General features: G+C 42.5%; 4 protein-coding genes across 5 annotated transcripts; 1 reads left to right on the top strand and 3 right to left on the bottom strand.

Annotated features, from left to right (window-relative positions):
* Positions 1-1,607: 1,607 nt before the first annotated feature.
* On the bottom strand, positions 1,608-9,160 carry LOC111077194 (DNA-binding protein modulo). 2 transcript variants are annotated; one of them, XM_022371371.2, is made up of 5 exons: positions 9,003-9,160; positions 3,514-3,763; positions 3,105-3,429; positions 2,281-3,018; positions 1,608-2,215 (listed from the first exon to the last, which is right to left on the bottom strand). In XM_022371371.2, the coding sequence occupies exons 2-5, from the start codon at positions 3,757-3,759 to the stop codon at positions 1,854-1,856; spliced, it is 1,671 nt and encodes a 556-aa protein (XP_022227063.1). In that variant the 5' UTR covers positions 3,760-3,763; positions 9,003-9,160; the 3' UTR covers positions 1,608-1,853. The 2 variants fall into 2 exon arrangements, with proteins under 2 accessions (XP_022227063.1, XP_022227062.1); XM_022371370.2 differs by lacking the exon at positions 9,003-9,160 and having other exon boundaries at positions 3,514-3,866.
* On the top strand, positions 4,349-8,554 carry LOC111077195 (beta-arrestin-1). The gene is made up of 2 exons (XM_022371372.2): positions 4,349-5,250; positions 7,222-8,554. The coding sequence occupies exons 1-2, from the start codon at positions 4,623-4,625 to the stop codon at positions 8,073-8,075; spliced, it is 1,482 nt and encodes a 493-aa protein (XP_022227064.2). The 5' UTR covers positions 4,349-4,622; the 3' UTR covers positions 8,076-8,554.
* A 3,427-nt stretch (positions 9,161-12,587) lies between the features above and the next one.
* Positions 12,588-13,364, bottom strand: LOC111077213. The gene has a single exon (XM_022371397.2). The coding sequence runs from the start codon at positions 13,362-13,364 to the stop codon at positions 12,588-12,590; it is 777 nt and encodes a 258-aa protein (XP_022227089.2).
* A 2,708-nt stretch (positions 13,365-16,072) lies between these two features.
* Positions 16,073-16,849, bottom strand: LOC121405535. The gene has a single exon (XM_041596381.1). It carries the CDS (start codon positions 16,847-16,849, stop codon positions 16,073-16,075), a length of 777 nt encoding a protein of 258 aa, XP_041452315.1.
* Between the last annotated feature and the right edge of the window lie 2,014 nt (positions 16,850-18,863).

The following is an 18,863-nucleotide window of genomic DNA, read 5'->3' as shown; positions in this document are numbered from 1 at the left end:
ATACATACATACATACATAAGTATTACTTAGATAAACCCTATGTGTGCGTATCTATCGATCTAACTCGTATTCGTAGCTGTTTAGAGTGATAGAGATAGATAGAGAGAGAGAGAGAGTTGGTTGATTTTGCGCTATTTGGTTTGCCCAGCCCCGCCCCCAGTGCCCTTCACTTTCATTTGCCTTATTACTAGTAATTTGCTAACTAAAGCATAAGCTAAATTATGATAATTATTACATTATATCTATGAATGGAAACAGTTAAGAGTCGAAAGCAGCATTGAGACATACGAGACTTTACCCCTTTTGCAACCCTGATATCCTATCCAGCCCCCAAGTCAAAGACCTTCACGGCTGCAATTAGTTGTGCTTGAATTAGCCAGACGTAGACGTAGTAGTACCCAGCCCCCAAAAACCACTCAGACCAACAACAATTATCGTCTAGTTCGAAGAGAGACTGATTAAGTGATTCATAACCAATACTGCCCGTGGGGTTCGGAACGGACGGTACGGATCAGGGGCCCCCGCTGCTCATCTGGCTGGCTGGAATTTAATTTCCGTTGCATTTAGGCCTTGGCTCTCGGACCAGGGAACATTTCCTTTTTTTATACACATATATATTTACACAAATATATTATACATGCATGGAAAAACTCTAAACAAAATATAATTAAATAAAACTAAAAATATATATTTAAAGAGAAAGGCAGCAGAGAGATACTAAAAACAGCTAAACAAACTAAATGAGAACAAAAAACTAATACATATAATTTATCAAATTACACATATACAAAAAAGAAAAGGAAATAAAAATATACAAGAAATACATACATACATACATATGCTATATATACCGATATACATACCATCTATCTATACCGTACAATATATCAGTCAACGAGAACAAACATATTTGTGTGTAGTAGTGACAAAAGCAGAACAAACCAAAACTGAAATTAAACAAATATTACAGAAAATACAGAAAATTTATTACTAATAAATGTTAAATATACAAAAAAAATACAACAATTATTTACCAACTTTTTGCCCCTTCTTTTACTAACGATTTGCCCATCAAGGCGCTCTCCAATCAGTCAAGAGTCCTTGAGTCACAGAACACACCCAACGCAATCCTCCAAAGAGGCATCATTATGGCCAGTGACCGACCTAGCCAAGCCCTCACTTCAGTAATGCAACTGACCCCTGGGCCTGGACCCCCTGCCGCTGCCCACCGCCTCTGCTCATTTGCATTGTGGCCAAGAAGACATGAACAAAGACGAGGCTTACGAGTGGTGGACGGCCCCGGCCATGGGGAGCGCCACTGCAGGGCCATCAAAATGTTTGCGTGTATAGTGCGCTGGCTGGCTGGTTGGCTGGTTGGCTGGTTGGCTTGCATGAATCACTCGACCGGCGACATCGTGTGCAAAGTGTAATGAATCATTTGTCTTAGGGGGGGAGGGGCAAAGAGGAGTGTAGTGTACCCCCGTAGACCCATACGCAGAGTACGTTGTGTACGTGCTGGTAATTTGCAATTCGTTCTCGCACCAACTTTTAACAATTTTTTTCGAAATTGGCCCAGAGCCTTTATGGGCAGACGACAAAAGACGTTTGTTTTGCATTTACTCGACACTTCTTTTTTTTATTATTTAGCTTTAGGCTCGGTGCTGTGAATGGCGGGCAGAGCAGCTCTTACATCGGGTAATATACAAAATCTTTTATGGGGTGTGGGGGGGCAAAAGCGACGACAACAAGATGACGGCGCTAGACTTAATGACTAAATTCAATGCTCTATTTCGCATTGGCTTAAAGGGAGGAGGGGGGGTTTAACTTAAGACTAAGGCAGTCTAAAATAAGTTTAGGCCTCCCTCTTGACCTTCTTCCATGCTGGCTTTGCACCGTTGTCCTGGGCTGGGCGTTTGTTGAAGGGCTTCTTGCCGAACTTGTTGAATTTGGGTGGGCCGTCGCCACCGGGAGCACCGGGCTTGCGATTGCCATTGCGATTTAGAGTCGACTTCTTTTTGAGCAGCTTATGCTTGAGCATCGAGTTGGGCTCCAGGAATACTGGCTGGTTTTTCAAGATGCGCTCATTGCTCAGGAAGGACTTGCAGAAGCCATCGTTGGTGGCGAATTTGACCAGGGCCTTGTGTGACAGCAGGGTGACGTTATCGATCTTACCGCTTTCGCTGAACAATTCCTGCAGGTCGCTCTCAGTCACATCTGCACACGAAAAGACAAAATATTAATAAGCCAAAGGTGCTGCCAAAATAGATATGAAAACCCACCTGCGGCAAGATTTGTCACCAGTACGGTGCGTGGCGAGGTATTGAATGTGTATTGCTCCAATTTGAGCTCCAAATCGCTGACAGTCTTGCCATTGAGCTGCTGCAATGCCTTGGCGGCCTGCTCGGGCTCCTTGAACGAGACAAAGGCCAGGACATGATTGGTGCACACAACATCAATGTCCACGATATCGCCGAACTTCTTGAAGATCTTCTCAATAGTATCGGATTTGAATGACTCATGCTTGCCACCATTCTCAACGATCAGAGTGCGTTCGGGCGACTTTTTCGAGTTGAGCTTGTAGGAGGGCTCGCGCACGGTAATGAAGCGAGAGTTCAACTCGCTGCCGTGCAGCTTGAGAGCCTTGGGCATCGAATCCACAGACTTGAAACGCACGAAAGCCGTTGGGTTGCTGCGATTGTTGGATAGGTTGACCGCCTCAACATCACCGACCTTTCCGAAGAATGCCGACAACTGCTCTTTGGTGGTCTTGGGGCCAATGAGTGCCACGGCGACAGTGCGATTGTTCAGATCATCCTTATTGAATGGCCGTCCCACTACCAAAACATTGCCATAGAATGTCAAGGCCTTCTCCTTGGCTTCCAGAGCAGCCTCAGCCGCGGCGGATGTCTCGAAGGCAATGAAGACAGTGTTGCCCTCTGTCTTTCCCTTGATGCGATTCACAGCAGCGAGGGGCCCGAATTTGGTGAACAGAGCAACCAAATCAAGATGTTTGTATTCTGGAAACAAATGTTAAAAGCAATTTTAAATAAAAATTATTTACAAAAATGTTTAAACTTAGAATTAAAGTTTTTAAATAACGTACCATTGGGTATGTTGGAGACATGAATAATCTGATCCTTGGGAATATCAGCTGGAATCTTGCCCACCGTGATGCTTGGAATGCCGCCCTTTTTGGGTGAAGCCGCCGCAGCTGCTGTTGGAGCAGCTGCCTTGCCCTTCTTGGCTATGGGCGCCTCAGCAGGTGCATCGTCATCGGAATCGGCAAGTTGTTTTCCTGAATTTGACACCTGACCAGGTTCGTCCTCAGCATCTTCATCTTCATCCTCATCCTCATCATCATCATCCCCTGAATCCTCATCGTCGTCTTCGACAGCTTCATCATCAATCAAATCTCCAACCTTTTCTTCCTACAAAGAAAAAAAAAAACACAAAACACGCGGTTTTTCTTACGGCTCTTTCAGAAGCGGCGTGCGGCCGTCTTTGCAACTTACCTCGGAATCGCTGCCATCCTCGAATTTGATGACACTCTGCTCCTCCTCGGAGTCGGACTCATCCTCGCTTTGCTCCACTTGTTGCTCTAGCTTCTTTTTGGACTGCCTTGTCTGCGTTTGGGTGGCCAAAACCTCCTCGTCGACCTGTGCAGCCTTTGCCTTTGGCCCGCGCTTGTTGCCGGCTGGCTTCTTTACACCATTCTCGGACTTCGTTGCCGGTGCTGCAGCGCGTTTCTTTTGTGCCATTTTGCTAGTTAAAATATTTTCAGTCAGTCGGGCTAATAAAAATGTATTGATTGCGAGCAAATTTGTCGCCGAAAATGTGCACAACGCGTGGTTTGAGTGAAATAAAGCGCACGTGGTAATAGGGATGGTCTATATAGCAATATATCGATGTATATCAATTTATCGGTATTTTTGTGCGATAGCCGGCGGTTACTTGGCTTTAATTTGAATCAGATTTTGCGATTATTGTCAAAAAATATTGCGCCCGAAAGTATAAAAATTATCATAAAGGTCTGGAAATTGAGTGAACTGATTTTATATTAAAATTGAATCGCCATACAAAGACACGAATGATATGGCAACGCCATAAATTAGAATCGATAGCCGTTTACCTTGCGATGATATATATCATCTGTTGTTTATTTAGCGAGAAGCTTCTAGGACAAGTCATCGTCTCTAGCCATTATATATAAGTTGCAATTAGCAAGGTTCCTGAAATAAAAAATGCGTGTCGAGCGCTTATCAGCGCAAAATTACATATTGCGAATGTACTAATCGTCACCAGTACCAGATGCGGATGTATCGCCCATCCCTAGAAATGTTGTACAATGCTTATCGATAAGCGATAAAGTATACACATAAAAAATTAAATTGCAGCACCAGCACCAACGCACATATTTATTGTTCCAAGTGCGAGGAGTGCTAAAAACAAAGAGCGTGTGTGCGACTTAACATTTGGGGGCAGATACAGACAGACCAGGCCAGACCAGACCGGAACCACAGACAGCCACGGGACGTACGTAGCAACAAGGGAGTCGCAGCAGCAGCACAGGGCAAGGAACTGAGCAGCAGCAGCAGCAGGCAGAACAACGTCGACGACTACAATGAACACACTGAGCCCCAGCACAAACGGAGCAGCCAGCGGTGGCTCCACAACGGCCATATCAACGACAGGCAACGGTAATGGTAACGGCAACGGATCCAGCACAAATGTCACAGCGGCCGGCACTGCAGGCGATGGCGGCGGGGGCGGTGGCCTCGACGAGGCTGGCGGCGATGCCAGCTCACGGCGGCAGGCGACTCGTGTTTTCAAGAAGAGTTCGTCCAATGGCAAAATCACCGTGTATCTGGGCAAACGGGACTTTGTGGACCATGTGACGCACGTAGATCCCATAGACGGAGTGGTCTTCATCGATCCCGAGTATGTCAAGGATCGCAAGGTGTTTGGCCAGGTGCTGGCCGCCTTTCGCTATGGTCGCGAGGACCTGGACGTCCTAGGGCTGACATTCCGCAAGGACCTGTATTTAGCGCATGAGCAAATCTACCCGCCCATGCAACTGGAACGCCCGATGACCCGTCTTCAGGAGCGGCTGATTAAAAAGCTGGGCCCCAATGCACATCCGTTCTACTTTGAAGTTCCACCCTACTGCCCCGCCTCGGTGTCCTTGCAGCCGGCCCCCGGAGATGTGGGCAAGTCTTGTGGTGTGGATTACGAGCTGAAAGCATTTGTGGGTGAGTCTTTGGCATATGGCTGGCGGCAGGCTTGCGAGGGCTTGCGTCGTTGCGTCCATTATTAATGTACTAAATGTGTCTACATACATTGGCGTGTGTGTGTGTGTGGGTGTGTTTGTTGCTGCTCCGGTCAGGCAAAGTCAAAATCATTGATGAGCAGCGACTGCAACAGCGGCAGGCAGCAGGCAGCGCTACGCAGGCATTGTCAATACATGCATAAATATGTACATTTCCACATTCCACAGTAGCGTAGCCCATGTATGTATGTATGTATGTGGCGCATGTGTCACGCGGACACGCGGGGTTAATTAATCCAGCTACGTCTACATGGAGCGGCAGCGGGGACTGCGCGCAAAAATGTCATTGGAGGTTTGATGACGCAGCGTCCCACCTAATTGGAATTCGACGCTTCTAATTGGAATCGGACTCTACTCAGTCGACTGTGCTTGTATCACCAGTAGAGAGCGAGAGATATTGTTGTTGGCTTTAATTAGGCGCCGCTACCGCTAACGCTGCTGCCATTGCCACTTCCACCGCCGCTCCCGTTGACTTTGCTGACGTTTTCCACAATGCTCCTCCCCCAAAAAACAAAAAAAATTAAATACTCAATTGATTCTTGGAAGCGTGTGAAGGACGGGGGGGGGCAATGGGTTTTTTTTGCTTGCAAAAGCTTAAAACGTAGAGCGGTTCTCCCCTTTCCTTATTTGTAATAATAATAAGTTAACAGCAATATACGATTGCCGCTTGTTCAGCGAAAAAATTAGCTGCGATTTATGGAAGTTACGCGCGCATATTTGCGTTTCGCACGCGCACTGGCAATCGCACACCTTCCGCACACTCTCCTCCACCACACAAGCCCCATCCTGGCTGGCCATCTCGCTTGCACTTGGATTACATTGCTATCTGCTTGCTGCCTTTTGTCCGTTAATTTTGGGCTGCCTGCGGGCGCTCATTCTTATCTGGTTGCGACGGCGCTGCCAATTTGTGTGCGGCCATAAAGAGATTAATGAAAGAGCGGGACGGTGGCGATCCCAATTGGCATTTGGGTGGGCCTTGGCATATGTATGTATAAACGTATGTACATATAGAAATAGATAGGCAGATAGGTTAGGCTGGGCTAGGCTACTGTTGCAATGCACTAAATGTGAGATTTTCGAATGAATTATTCCCATCACACCCACTCTGGATAGCTGGGATATCATCTGGCAGCTTCTATGCCCAGCAGAGGGTATTTTGATTAGCACTGAAGTAGGAGCATTTCCTACTCTATAATTTATACAAATAAATAGTGCTGATCGGCATTAACAAACAAAATTTATTGCTGTGCCAGGCTGTTGCTAAGTTGAAACTTTGGACGTACCCTCTGCTTATTGCTGACAGCAGCAAGAACCTACCAAAAATCGGATCTATCTAACCGCTAGGGTATTTCAAGTTTCGGCATTTCAAAAGCTAGACAGCCATTCCATTTTTCTTATTTACTTGGCGTTTGTTGATTTGTTTATTTAATGTGCTTTTGCCTCCATGTTTTTGGCATAAACAATTAACTCTGCCCCTCTTGACGCGGCACGATTTACGATCTTCAATTTGGAAAGCATTTCATTCCGTTCAATTGGGGGAAACAACAACAAAAACCAAACCGAAATATCTTGGCATTGAGCTGTCTCTGGCTGTATCTGGCTCTAAACCATCTCTTGTCGCTATGCCCTTGTATGTAGATTCCCGGAATTTGTTTAGGGGGGGGGAGGGATCTTTGTATAACTGATTCATCTGGTTACAATGCCAACGCCTACCATCCGTCCATCTATGACGCAAATAACTCTAAGCATAGTCAGAAACACACACACACACAAGCATTAGGCATATATGACACACCCCCAAGCCAAATATGCATACGTCACGTCACATGATATTATTGCAGTCAAGTGAATATAGCCCAGAGGCTTATACTAATTATGTGTATCCCTACATTAGGTGAACACGTCGAGGACAAGCCACACAAACGGAACTCGGTACGCCTAACCATACGGAAGGTGATGTACGCGCCATCCAAGGCCGGGGAGCAGCCATCAATTGAGGTGAGCAAGGAGTTCATGATGAAGCCGAATAAGATCCATCTGGAGGCTAGTCTGGACAAGGAGCTGTACCATCATGGCGAGAAGATATCGATCAATGTGCATGTGGCCAACAATTCCAATCGAACGGTCAAGAAGATCAAGGTGTGTGTGCGTCAATTTGCCGATATTTGCCTGTTCTCGACGGCCCAGTACAAGTCCGTTGTGGCCGAGATCGAGTCGGAGGATGGATGCCAGGTGGCGCCGGGCTTCACCCTGTCCAAGGTCTTTGAGCTGTGCCCAATGCTGGCCAACAACAAGGACAAATGGGGCCTGGCCCTCGACGGACAGCTGAAGCACGAGGACACAAATTTGGCGTCGAGCACGCTCATCACCAATCCCGCCCAGCGCGAGAGTCTCGGCATTATGGTCCACTACAAGGTCAAGGTTAAGCTGCTAATCAGCTCGCCGCTGCTGAATGGCGACTTGGTTGCCGAGCTGCCGTTCACGCTAATGCACCCCAAGCCCGAGGAGGAGGAGCCACCACTGCTGCTGGGCGAGAGATCGCCGCGGGCCAGCTTGGCGGCGCCGCTGCTCACCTTGGGCGATGCGAATGAGGACGGCGCCTCGGGATCGGTTGGCGAGCAGGGACAACAGGATGTGCCCACCACCACCAATCTGATCCAGCTGGACGATGAGGAGGCGCAGGATGATGACATCATATTCGAGGACTTTGCCCGCTTGCGTCTGAAGGGCGCCGAAACGGAGGCCTAGATCGCTGCCGGCTGGTGTCCCGTCCCCCTAGATTTTCGGTCACATTGTAGTCGAGCCTAGTGGCAGCACTGGCAGTACTTGATCGGTCTTTAGATATGTTATATACGCATACGCGCATACAAAATATGTAACTTTGATTGTCCAACATATTGAATACGTCAGTTTTCGGCATTTTGTATCATATATGAGAAATTCGCGCAGCCGCCTAATGTAAAGTTTTATACAGTAGCCAATAGCCACGGTAAATAGTTTTGGTGTAAGCTATTTGATATGTGTAGGGCCATACGTTCTAGTATCTATAGAGTTAAGCTGAAAGTGTACGAATTTTAAAATGTGAAATTGTTTAACAAATACACAAACTATACACACACACACAGACACACACATGACCACACAAAACAACACTCACACACAAAACAGATACACCATGTAATTTACACACACACAACCCACACAAAAGCCTGCAACAGTTGAAAGAATGCACAAAACTTATATTTATTTAACTTCGAACCACAAAAATCTGTCATTTATGCCTACACTTAACAATCGAAATATGCGCGCACACAACAAACTCCACCCATGTATGACATTAAGCTGAGATTTATGGGGCTAGCACAGCGGCAAGTTGTTTGACCTGTCGTTGTGGTGGTCCTATCGGAGCACAGCAATATTTTAAAAGCTTTAAATGCAGCCAATTCGGATTATGTTTTCCCTTTTGAGTTGAATACAGCAGCAACAGCAGCAGCAGCAGAATGAAACGCCCAAGCACTATGCTTATGTGTAAAGAATAATTTATGTAATTAGAAAGGAATAAAATGCAAGGAAACTAATTTGTTAAAAAATAGCAAAAAATTCTGTATGATTTTGGTAATTTTTGCAAATCGAACTTGGAACTTAATAGCTGAAATGTAATTCAATATAACTCACATGCGATGCAACGTTTATGCAAGTTCTGTACGTTCACACAGATCGTATGGGTTTGTTGGAATGTGTTCTACCCAATGCAGGGAATGATATGAGTTCTGCTCTCCTAATTGGCTATGTCCGTAATCGAAATTAAGGAAACGAAAAACGCACATTACTTCAGAAACACAAACACAAATTGGAATTGGTTCCACTATATATATTTTTATGACAGCCTTTTCAATGAAAAGTAAAAAGTGTATAAATTTGGTTCCTTTCATTTATGGGCGGCGCCTGCTACGAATGAACTATATGATAAAAATTAAAATTACTTAAAAATTCTAGATACGCTTAGGACAAGTAAAAATTGATACAAAAAAAAATATAAAAAATAACCTAATATAAGGCTTTTTAATGCGAACATTAGCGCGAATTTGTTTTTAGTGCCCCCCACACCCACCAGCCGTGACCGAAAGAAACAGCAGAAACTATATGATGTGTATGTGTAGATATCCATATGAACATATTTTAAAGTGCATTTTTATAAAGCGTGTTCACACCGAACGTGCGGGTTTGTTAGAATGTTTTTTAGAATGTGACAAAATGATTGAAACTGAAACAAACAAGAAAAACAAAAACAAAAACGAGGGAGGTAATTTACATGAATTGTGCATTACAAACTGGTTAAAATGGAAACAATATGACAACAAGTAATTGAACAAAATATATAGAGCAATTTAAATGTATATGTAGAATATGTGGAATATTAAAATATTTATATGTGAATATATATAGTAAATATACATCAGAAGAACAGAACGGGGGAGTGTATAGTAAAGCATTTAAGCCATAGCCACAGCATGTGCCCACGAATAGAGTATCCTTCAGATCAGCTTAAGAAATTAGTCTCGAACAAAATATAAATCCAATTTTCAAACATTATTTGTAAAGTTTTTATAATACCTTTTTATATATTTCATACATACACATATAAGTCGGTGGAGAACCCCTACGAAAACGAATGGAACCCTTTTGTAGCCTGCACGAAACAAAAACAAAACAAAAACAACAAAACACAAAAAACAGATGAGGAAATTGAATTAATTTTATTTTTTAAAGTACATTTTTTATCTAGTACCAAAATGCATTCAATTTGATAAATGTTTAATGTGTAATAATTAATTATACAGATATAGGGTATAAGATACAGCTACAGATAGTTATTTATATATATAATTAATTACCGAGCATTATGTGCTGTTCGCCTAGCCCACGCACAGAGAAGGAACCCACGATAGTTGAAATGCTATAAGATATGAGATATGATATGATATGAAATGTATGTATTACAAGTACCTACCAGAACTAACATAGTAACATAGTACTATACACCGATATAAATATATATATATATATGTACATATATATGTATATGTATATGTAGAATATGTGAAATCGAAATCGAACATTGATTGATAATCTAACCACCCTAGCCCACGCGCAAAGCGATTCGAATAACTACCTTACCTACCTACTCGTATGACTAATCGAACCCAGAAAAATCGAAAACCTAAAACGGAAAGATTGAATGTTGTTTGTTTAAATGTTATAAAGTACCGCTAAAAGAAAGCATAATTACTAGAACAATGGCAGTGGCACACTGGAGTTGTGTATGTGTGTGTGTGTGTGGATGAGTGTGAGTGTGTTTTGGGTGAATGTCTGTGAAAGACAATGTCCGAAAAGCTTTAAACAAATATACCTATAATATATGAATAATCCCTGTGAGGTGAGAGAAGAGCCTTAAAAAACCATACGCCATTTATTTGAGTTTTTGTTATATCGATACCGAATCGCAAACCATTCCCTGCTCTGCCTCCATATCATCCAACGTGTCCATCACAAATAATTAATGTTCTATGTACTCCACGCAAACAAACGACAAAAAAGCATTACAAAAAAACCAATCTATTAAATAATAAACTCGAAGGACAAAAAAAAAGTATTTAAAAATGTAAACAAACATTTTTTTATATTTGGTTTTAATTATCATTATTGTTGCACCATTTAGAGAATAATTAATTAATGAATTATGAACTATTTTTGATGTCCAGCCGATGATTGAAGCATTGAATTGATGATTGAACAGCAGAATAAAAATGGGAAATATATTTGTCTTTGTGTTTGGCATGAACAGTTTAATAATGTAAACACCTGAATAATAATTATGCAATAAAATGATAGAAATTCAATGGGAACTCAGTGAAATAATACGGAGTATGTACATGTATGTACATATATGATGCGGGTAATTAAAATACACAAATGGAAGCTGTTATCATAAATTTGTTAAAGGTTTTATTTATTCTGCAACAATTAGCCGGAATGGTATTACATTAATGGGGTCCAATCCCCGATAAATAGTCTGCTGAAGCATAGTGCTGACCTAAAATCGGTAGGTAAATGCGAGCCAGCCAGCCAGCAAGAGTTAAGCCTGATTGTGGGATCATCAGAGCTGCTTGGGATTTTAATTTATACATTTTGCACAAACTGAATAATTGATAATGGCACAATGGACTTGGTAGCGCCGCGGCGCTGCGGTTTAGAGGCTGCGGAACGGATGTAGCGACAGATGTTGGGCAGTGGCGCTGGCGCTGGCTGATGGCCAACGAACCCGAGCAATGAGCGGAAAACCGCAATGTGAAAAAGCCATTTACTGTTTGGCCTTCCCCATCCTAAATTTCCACACTCAACCCAATATTACGAGCGCACTTAAAAACAGGCCAGGAGCAGAAAAGTCAGGCCAGCAGTGGAGCAGAATGTTACAACATTTTCGACGGGGCCATGGCCACTCAGTGCGGTTGTGTCTGTCTTGGGGTATGTGTCAGTCAACCTGTGACGACCACCGAATCTGTCGCTGCGAGTGGAGCAGCAATTCTTCATTTCCGGTGCAGCTTAAGAGCCATGATTCCTTCCCGACTCCTTCCTTCCTGGTAACCCTCTCTCTCTCTCTCTTCCTCCCTCTGTGTGTCTGTGTGTAAGGAAAGCCTTTCTTTTTGTGCGCTGTGGAAAAAGCGAGCAACGGCAGCGGAAGTTGCTTGCCTGACCCAGACCCAGACCCCAGACCCCAGCTCCACCCAAACCAAACCAAAACTCGTTCCGGGTTCGCCTTCAGTCTTCTACGTGTTCCTTACCTTGTCCTGCCTTGCCCCCCACTCGCGCTTCGTACTGTATGGTTTTCATTTCCGGTTTCCGCTGCTGTTCGAGTTACTTAAGCGGATTACAAGAGCAACAGCGAATGACGAATTCAGTTGGAGAAGGAGCCGCAAATGATGAAGTAGACGACCGATTCCAGTCCGGTTCCTGTTTTGATTCACCAAATATGTTGAATATTAATTGAGATTTATGGCCACTGCACCCTGCCCTGTACTGGCCCTTCCACTGACACATTGTTAGGCCAGCCCCAACATGTCCAGCAGTAGTTCCATTATCGTAATTATCGCAAAATGACTGATATCGAATTTCAGTTGTACTGCATCTATGCTCATTAAAATGCGAAATGCTGTTGAATTGTTGCTTTGCTATCATTTATATTTAAGTAATTGAATGCACCTAAGCCTGGCAGTTGGCATTCTCCCAGAGCTGGGCCTGCGACTGGTAGTAGTTGACCAATTCCTCCATGCTGACGTTGGCGAGCATCTCATTGATCTTTGGCACGAGCAGGTTCTGGTACAAGTAGTCGGTGATCTGTGGCTGGATCTCCTCCAGACCAAGAGAAAGGAAGAGCTTGCTATAGCGGTTCCAGAAGTTGTTGGTGGAGATGTTCCACAGCGTGTTCCAGTTGTCCAACTGAACGTCGGCCAGATAGATGGCCAGCTTGAAGTCGACGATGCGCAGACCCGAGGAGTTGGTCAGGCTATTGGCAAAAGAGTAGCTGCCCACAAAGCGCAGATCCACAAAGGCCTCATTGATCACAGCGCGCTGGCGGATGGGCAGATGGAAGCCGCCAAAGTTGATCCAACCCTCGACCTCGGAAGATCCCAGAATCTGGATCTTGGGGAAGATCACGTCGTATGCTGCCTCGCCGGTGGTGCCGTAGTCGCTGGCACTCAGAATCTTGAAGTTGTTCAGGCCCTCGATACGGATGTTGCTGGTATTTCCAACTAGGCTGTAGTCGTCGGTGGAGATGTTGTAGCCGGTGAAGGTATTAATAATAGGAGCAAGCACGGGGATGTCGGGGGCATAGCCGCAGGGCATAATGCTCCTGAAGGCCTCCAAGTAACGGGCCATTGCCGAGGAGAAATTAGCACTGCCAGCCTGCTGGGGCACTGGTGTAGCGCTCACTAGGGCGATGCCCAGGAGGGCCACAAGGAAGAGTTGGGAAGCCATTTCGATTGCTGACTCTGTTGGTGGGTAGACTGTGAATGGTTAATGACCGCGTCGGGTGTCTTTTATAGCTCGAATTCTTATCTATTCAGCCAATGTTTCTATGTTTAATGGGAGCTTCAAGTCTTATGATTGATTGCATATCGATGGAATCGGTTGTTGTCTGGCCTTATCGCCATTAAGGCGCATTAATATTTCTGCCGCCCACACATGACTCACGGACTCGTCTGGCTGTTCGGGGGTTTCTCTGCCAGCTGGACACGCGTTTTCCCCAAGCGATCCATCGACTGCTTAATGTCTGCCAAGTATCAAAAGCCGTGTAAGTTCTGTTCCCATATCAGAAGCAGTTCTTGGAATATTCTTATTGATGAGGTCCCTAGTTCCAGTGGCCTGATCCGAGCTTTAATTTAAATTTAAAATTCAGTTGAATTCCCCTGCAACACTGGGGGAAATTCTTTTTTCAGTGGAAATAATACATCCATTTTTATGCCTGATACTCAAAGAGGATAAGTATGCAAACAGATAAAATAGTATGAAATTCTAAAAATTAATTTGTCTTCGTTGCATTCAATATAGGTCAGTGGGCAAAACACAAATGGGCTAGGATTAACCCCAAATAAGTCGAAATTTAAAGTCATATGTAAAAGATAGGTTCCACACTGACATACTACAAGTATTATTCATTGACAATATTCCTGTTGAATATGTTAATCCGGCTAATAACTTGGGTTTTATATTTAATCAAACGTTGACATTAATAAATCAGTCGAAAAAGCATATGGAATCCTTAGATCTTTATATATAACTAAAGACTTTTTACCACTTAAAATCTGTTAAATACGCAATGTTTTAATCTGCGAATGCAATATTATTGCGACAGAGGAAAGATGACCAGTTACAGTTCGGAGCAGCAGAATTTAGTAGCTCTTAAGACAGTCAATCATCTCGTCTCTTATACGTGCATCTTCTATCCTAATTCTCTTAAATTCTCTCAATGCATACATATACGCACACCCTTCCTTACCCTTCTTACTTCTTATATTGCAGTGCTTCGCCCTTTTCTCGCGCAGTCAAATTATTTTCGAACGGCTACCAGTTAGAATTGGAGTCGAGCGCGCAACTTCTTTTCGCTTACTTAAAATTAAGTATATTTAAGTATATTAAGTATATATATAAACAAAAAAAAAAAAAAAATACTCTTAAACATAAATAAATAAAATAAAAATAACTACAAAACAAAAACTTAAAAATACATAATAGAAATAAAAGAAATAATTTTAAATAAATAAAATTAATAATACAACGAGAAGGAACGTGCGAGTCGCTTGTAAAGACGCGACTCTACTTATACCCGTACTCAGTCAGTATTCACATTTTTAAGCATATGATTTTTTAGAATTTTAGAATTAAAAAAAACAACTGAAAATTAATTTCTTCATTCTGGCTATAATTTTCATCCGATCTGATTCAGATTCGGCAGTCTGGTAAATATGGTCATTCTCTACGATAATGCGTTTTTAGTTTTATCGTATCTTTAAAAATGTGCCTGCCACAGATTTTCGTCTTTTGTGGGGGCGGAAGGGGGCGTGGTGAAATTGTGATATCACATGAGTCTGGAAACAAAATTTGGTTCCTCTAGCTTTTATAGTCTCTGAGATCCAGGCGTCAAACAAGACGGACGGACAGACGGACGGACGGACGGACAGACGGACAGACAGACATGGCTCTATCGACTCGGCTATTGATGCTGATCAAGAATATATATACTTTATGGGGTGGGAAACGTTTCCTTCTCTGCGTTACACACATCCACTTTTACCACAAATCTAATATACCCCTTAACTCTTTTTTGAGTACGGGTATAAAAATAGAACCATAAATAAATGTTAATATATAAATATAATATTTATAAAATTTGTAATAGAATAAGTAAATCATATTGATTGAAATATATCTATGTATGTGAACCCTTTGTGGCTAACGCATCAACATAAAGTAGCAATACCGTAGCGTTAGGAATATGTTTATGAAATAAACTAAACTAAACTAAACTAAAATTTGTACAGTTAAACATCCTAAATCGAAGTTCACGGTCACGGCCTCTTAACCATCTAACAATAAAAAATTATTTTAAAATCGAACTACGGTGAGTCGTAATTGGTAGATGTGGAGTCAGAGTGGCCGAATAAGCTCAGCAGCTTCCAACACATACTATAACCCGATTCTTTGCTACAATTCCTTCAATTAAAAAAAAATTGGTTGTCAAATTCTTCAATCTTAAAAAGCAAGATAATTGAGTTGGGTAGGATCAGATGAATTTATATAACGCTGTCATTTAGCACGGGAACGACTTGACAAAAAAAACACGTGAACAAATTATTTTGATTCTGAAGATCCGAGATAGCCAAAGGGAATCAAAATCGGGTGACTATAGGTATATGTGTGAGTAAATATCCCAATTCCGTTCCTGTTTTGATTTACCATATATTTTGAATATTAATTGAGATTAATATATGGCTCTGGCACTGACTTTTCCACCCACCCACTGCTGATATCCAGCAGTCGCGATAATGTCGTTATTATGGTAAATGACGGATATAGAAGTTGAAGTTGGACTGGCCTTTACTTTACTTTATTAAATGGAGAAAGAAAGTTTAATTGCTGCTTTGAATTGCTCATTTATATTTATATGATTGATATAAGGGAGATATCTAAGCGTGGCAGTTGGCATTCTCCCAGAGCTGGGCCTGCGACTGGTAGTAGTTGACCAATTCCTCCATGCTAACGTTGGCGAGAATCTCATTGATCTTCGGCACGAGCAGGTTCTGGTACAAGTAGTCGGTGATCTGTGGCTGGATCTCCTCCAGACCAAGAGAAAGGAAGAGCTTGCTATAGCGGTTCCAGAAGTTGTTGGTGGAGATGTTCCACAGCGTGTTCCAGTTGTCCAACTGAACGTCGGCCAGATAGATGGCCAGCTTGAAGTCGACGATGCGCAGACCCGAGGAGTTGGTCAGGCTATTGGCAAAAGAGTAGCTGCCCACAAAGCGCAGATCCACAAAGGCCTCGTTGATCACAGCGCGCTGGCGGATGGGCAGATGGTAGCCGCCAAAGTTGATCCAACCCTCGACCTCGGAAGATCCCAGAATCTGGATCTTGGGGAAGATCACGTCGTATGCTGCCTCGCCGGTGGTGCCGTAGTCGCTGGCACTCAGAATCTTGAAGTTGTTCAGGCCCTCGATACGGATGTTGCTGGTATTTCCAACTAGGCTGTAGTCGTCGGTGGAGATGTTGTAGCCGGTGAAGGTATTAATAATAGGAGCAAGCACGGGGATGTCGGGGGCATAGCCGCAGGGCATAATGCTCCTGAAGGCCTCCAAGTAACGGGCCATTGCCGAGGAGAAATTAGCACTGCCAGCCTGCTGGGGCACTGGTGTAGCGCTCACTAGGGCGATGCCCAGGAGGGCCACAAGGAAGAGTTGGGAAGCCATTTCGATTGCTGACTCTGTTGGTGGGTAGACTGTGAATGGTTAATGACCGCGTCGGGTGTCTTTTATAGCTCGAATTCTTATCTATTCAGCCAATGTTTCTATGTTTAATGGGAGCTTCAAGTCTTATGATTGATTGCATATCGATGGGATCGGTTGTTGTCTGGCCTTATCGCCATTAAGGCGCATTAATATTTTTGCCGCCCACACATGACTCACGGACTCGTCTGGCTGTTCGGGGGTTTCTCTGCCAGCTGGACACGCGTTTTCCCCAAGCGATCCATCGACTGCTTAATGTCTGCCAAGTATCAAAAGCCGTGTAAGTTCTGTTCCCATATCAGAAGCAGTTCTTGGAATATTCTTATTGATGAGGTCCCTAGTTTCAGTGGCCTGATCCGAGCTTTAATTTAAATTTAAAATTCAGTTGAATTCCCCTGCAACACTGGGGGAAATTCTTTTTTCAGTGGAAATAATATATCCATTTTTATGCCTGATACTCAAAGAGGATAAGTATGCAAACAGATAAAATAGTATGAAATTCTAAAAATTAATTTGTCTTCGTTGCATTCAATATAGGTCAGTGGGCAAAACACAAATGGCCTAGGATTAACCCCAAATAAGTCGAAATTTAAAGTCATATGTAAAAGATAGGTTCCACACTGACATACTACAAGTATTATTCATTGACAATATTCCTGTTGAATATGTTAATCCGGCTAATAACTTGGGTTTTATATTTAATCAAACGTTGACATTAATAAATCAGTCGAAAAAGCATATGGAATCCTTAGATCTTTATAGATAACTAAAGACTTTTTACCACTTAAAATCTGTTAAATACGCAATGTTTTAATCTGCGAATGCAATATTATTGCGACAGAGGAAAGATGACCAGTTACAGTTCGGAGCAGCAGAATTTAGTAGCTCTTAAGACAGTCAATCATCTCGTCTCTTATACGTGCATCTTCTATCCTAATTCTCTTAAATTCTCTCAATTCATACATATACGCACACCCTTCCTTACCCTTCTTACTTCTTATATTGCAGTGCTTCGCCCTTTTCTCGCGCAGTCAAATTATTTTCGAACGGCTACCAGTTAGAATTGGAGTCGAGCGCGCAACTTCTTTTCGTTTACTTAAAATTAAGTATATTTAAGTATATTAAGTATATATATAAACACCCAAAAAAAAAAAAAAAACTCTTAAACATAAATAAATAAAATAAAAATAACTACAAAACAAAAACTTAAAAATACATAATAGAAATAAAAGAAATAATTTTAAATAAATAAAATTAATAATACAACGAGAAGGAACGTGCGAGTCGCTTGTAAAGACGCGACTCTTACCCTAGCATATGATTTTTTAGAATTTTAGAATTAAAAAAAGCAACTGAAAATTAATTTCTTCATTCTGGCTATACTTTTGATCCGATCTGATTCAGATTCGGCAGTCTGGTAAATATGGTCATTCTCTACGATAATGCGTTTTTAGTTTTATCGTATCTTTAAAAATGTGCCTGCCACAGATTTTCGTCTTTTGTGGGGGCGGAAGGGGGCGTGGCGAAATTTTGAAATACACTTGTAGCAGTGTGATATCACATGAGTCTGGAAACAAAATTTGGTTCCTCTAGCTTTTAGTCTCTGAGATCCAGGCGTCAAACAAGACGGACAGACGGACGGACGGACAGACGGACAGACAGACATGGCTCTATCGACTCGGCTATTGATGCTGATCAAGAATATATATACTTTATGGGGTGGGAAACGTTTCCTTCTCTGCGTTACACACATCCACTTTTACCACAAATCTAATATACCCCTTAACTCTTTTTTGAGTACGGGTATAAAAATAGAACCATAAATAAATGTTAATATATAAATATAATATTTATAAAATTTGTAATAGAATAAGTAAATCATATTGATTGAAATATATCTATGTATGTGAACCCTTTGTGGCTAACGCATCAACATAAAGTAGCAATACCGTAGCGTTAGGAATATGTTTATGAAATA

This window comes from Drosophila obscura, unplaced genomic scaffold (assembly GCF_018151105.1).
Source record: "Drosophila obscura isolate BZ-5 IFL unplaced genomic scaffold, ASM1815110v1 contig_150, whole genome shotgun sequence".
NCBI lineage: Eukaryota > Metazoa > Arthropoda > Insecta > Diptera > Drosophilidae > Drosophila > Drosophila obscura.
Note: the sequence above shows the minus strand (reverse complement) of the source record. Positions and strands in the feature narration are given on the sequence as shown.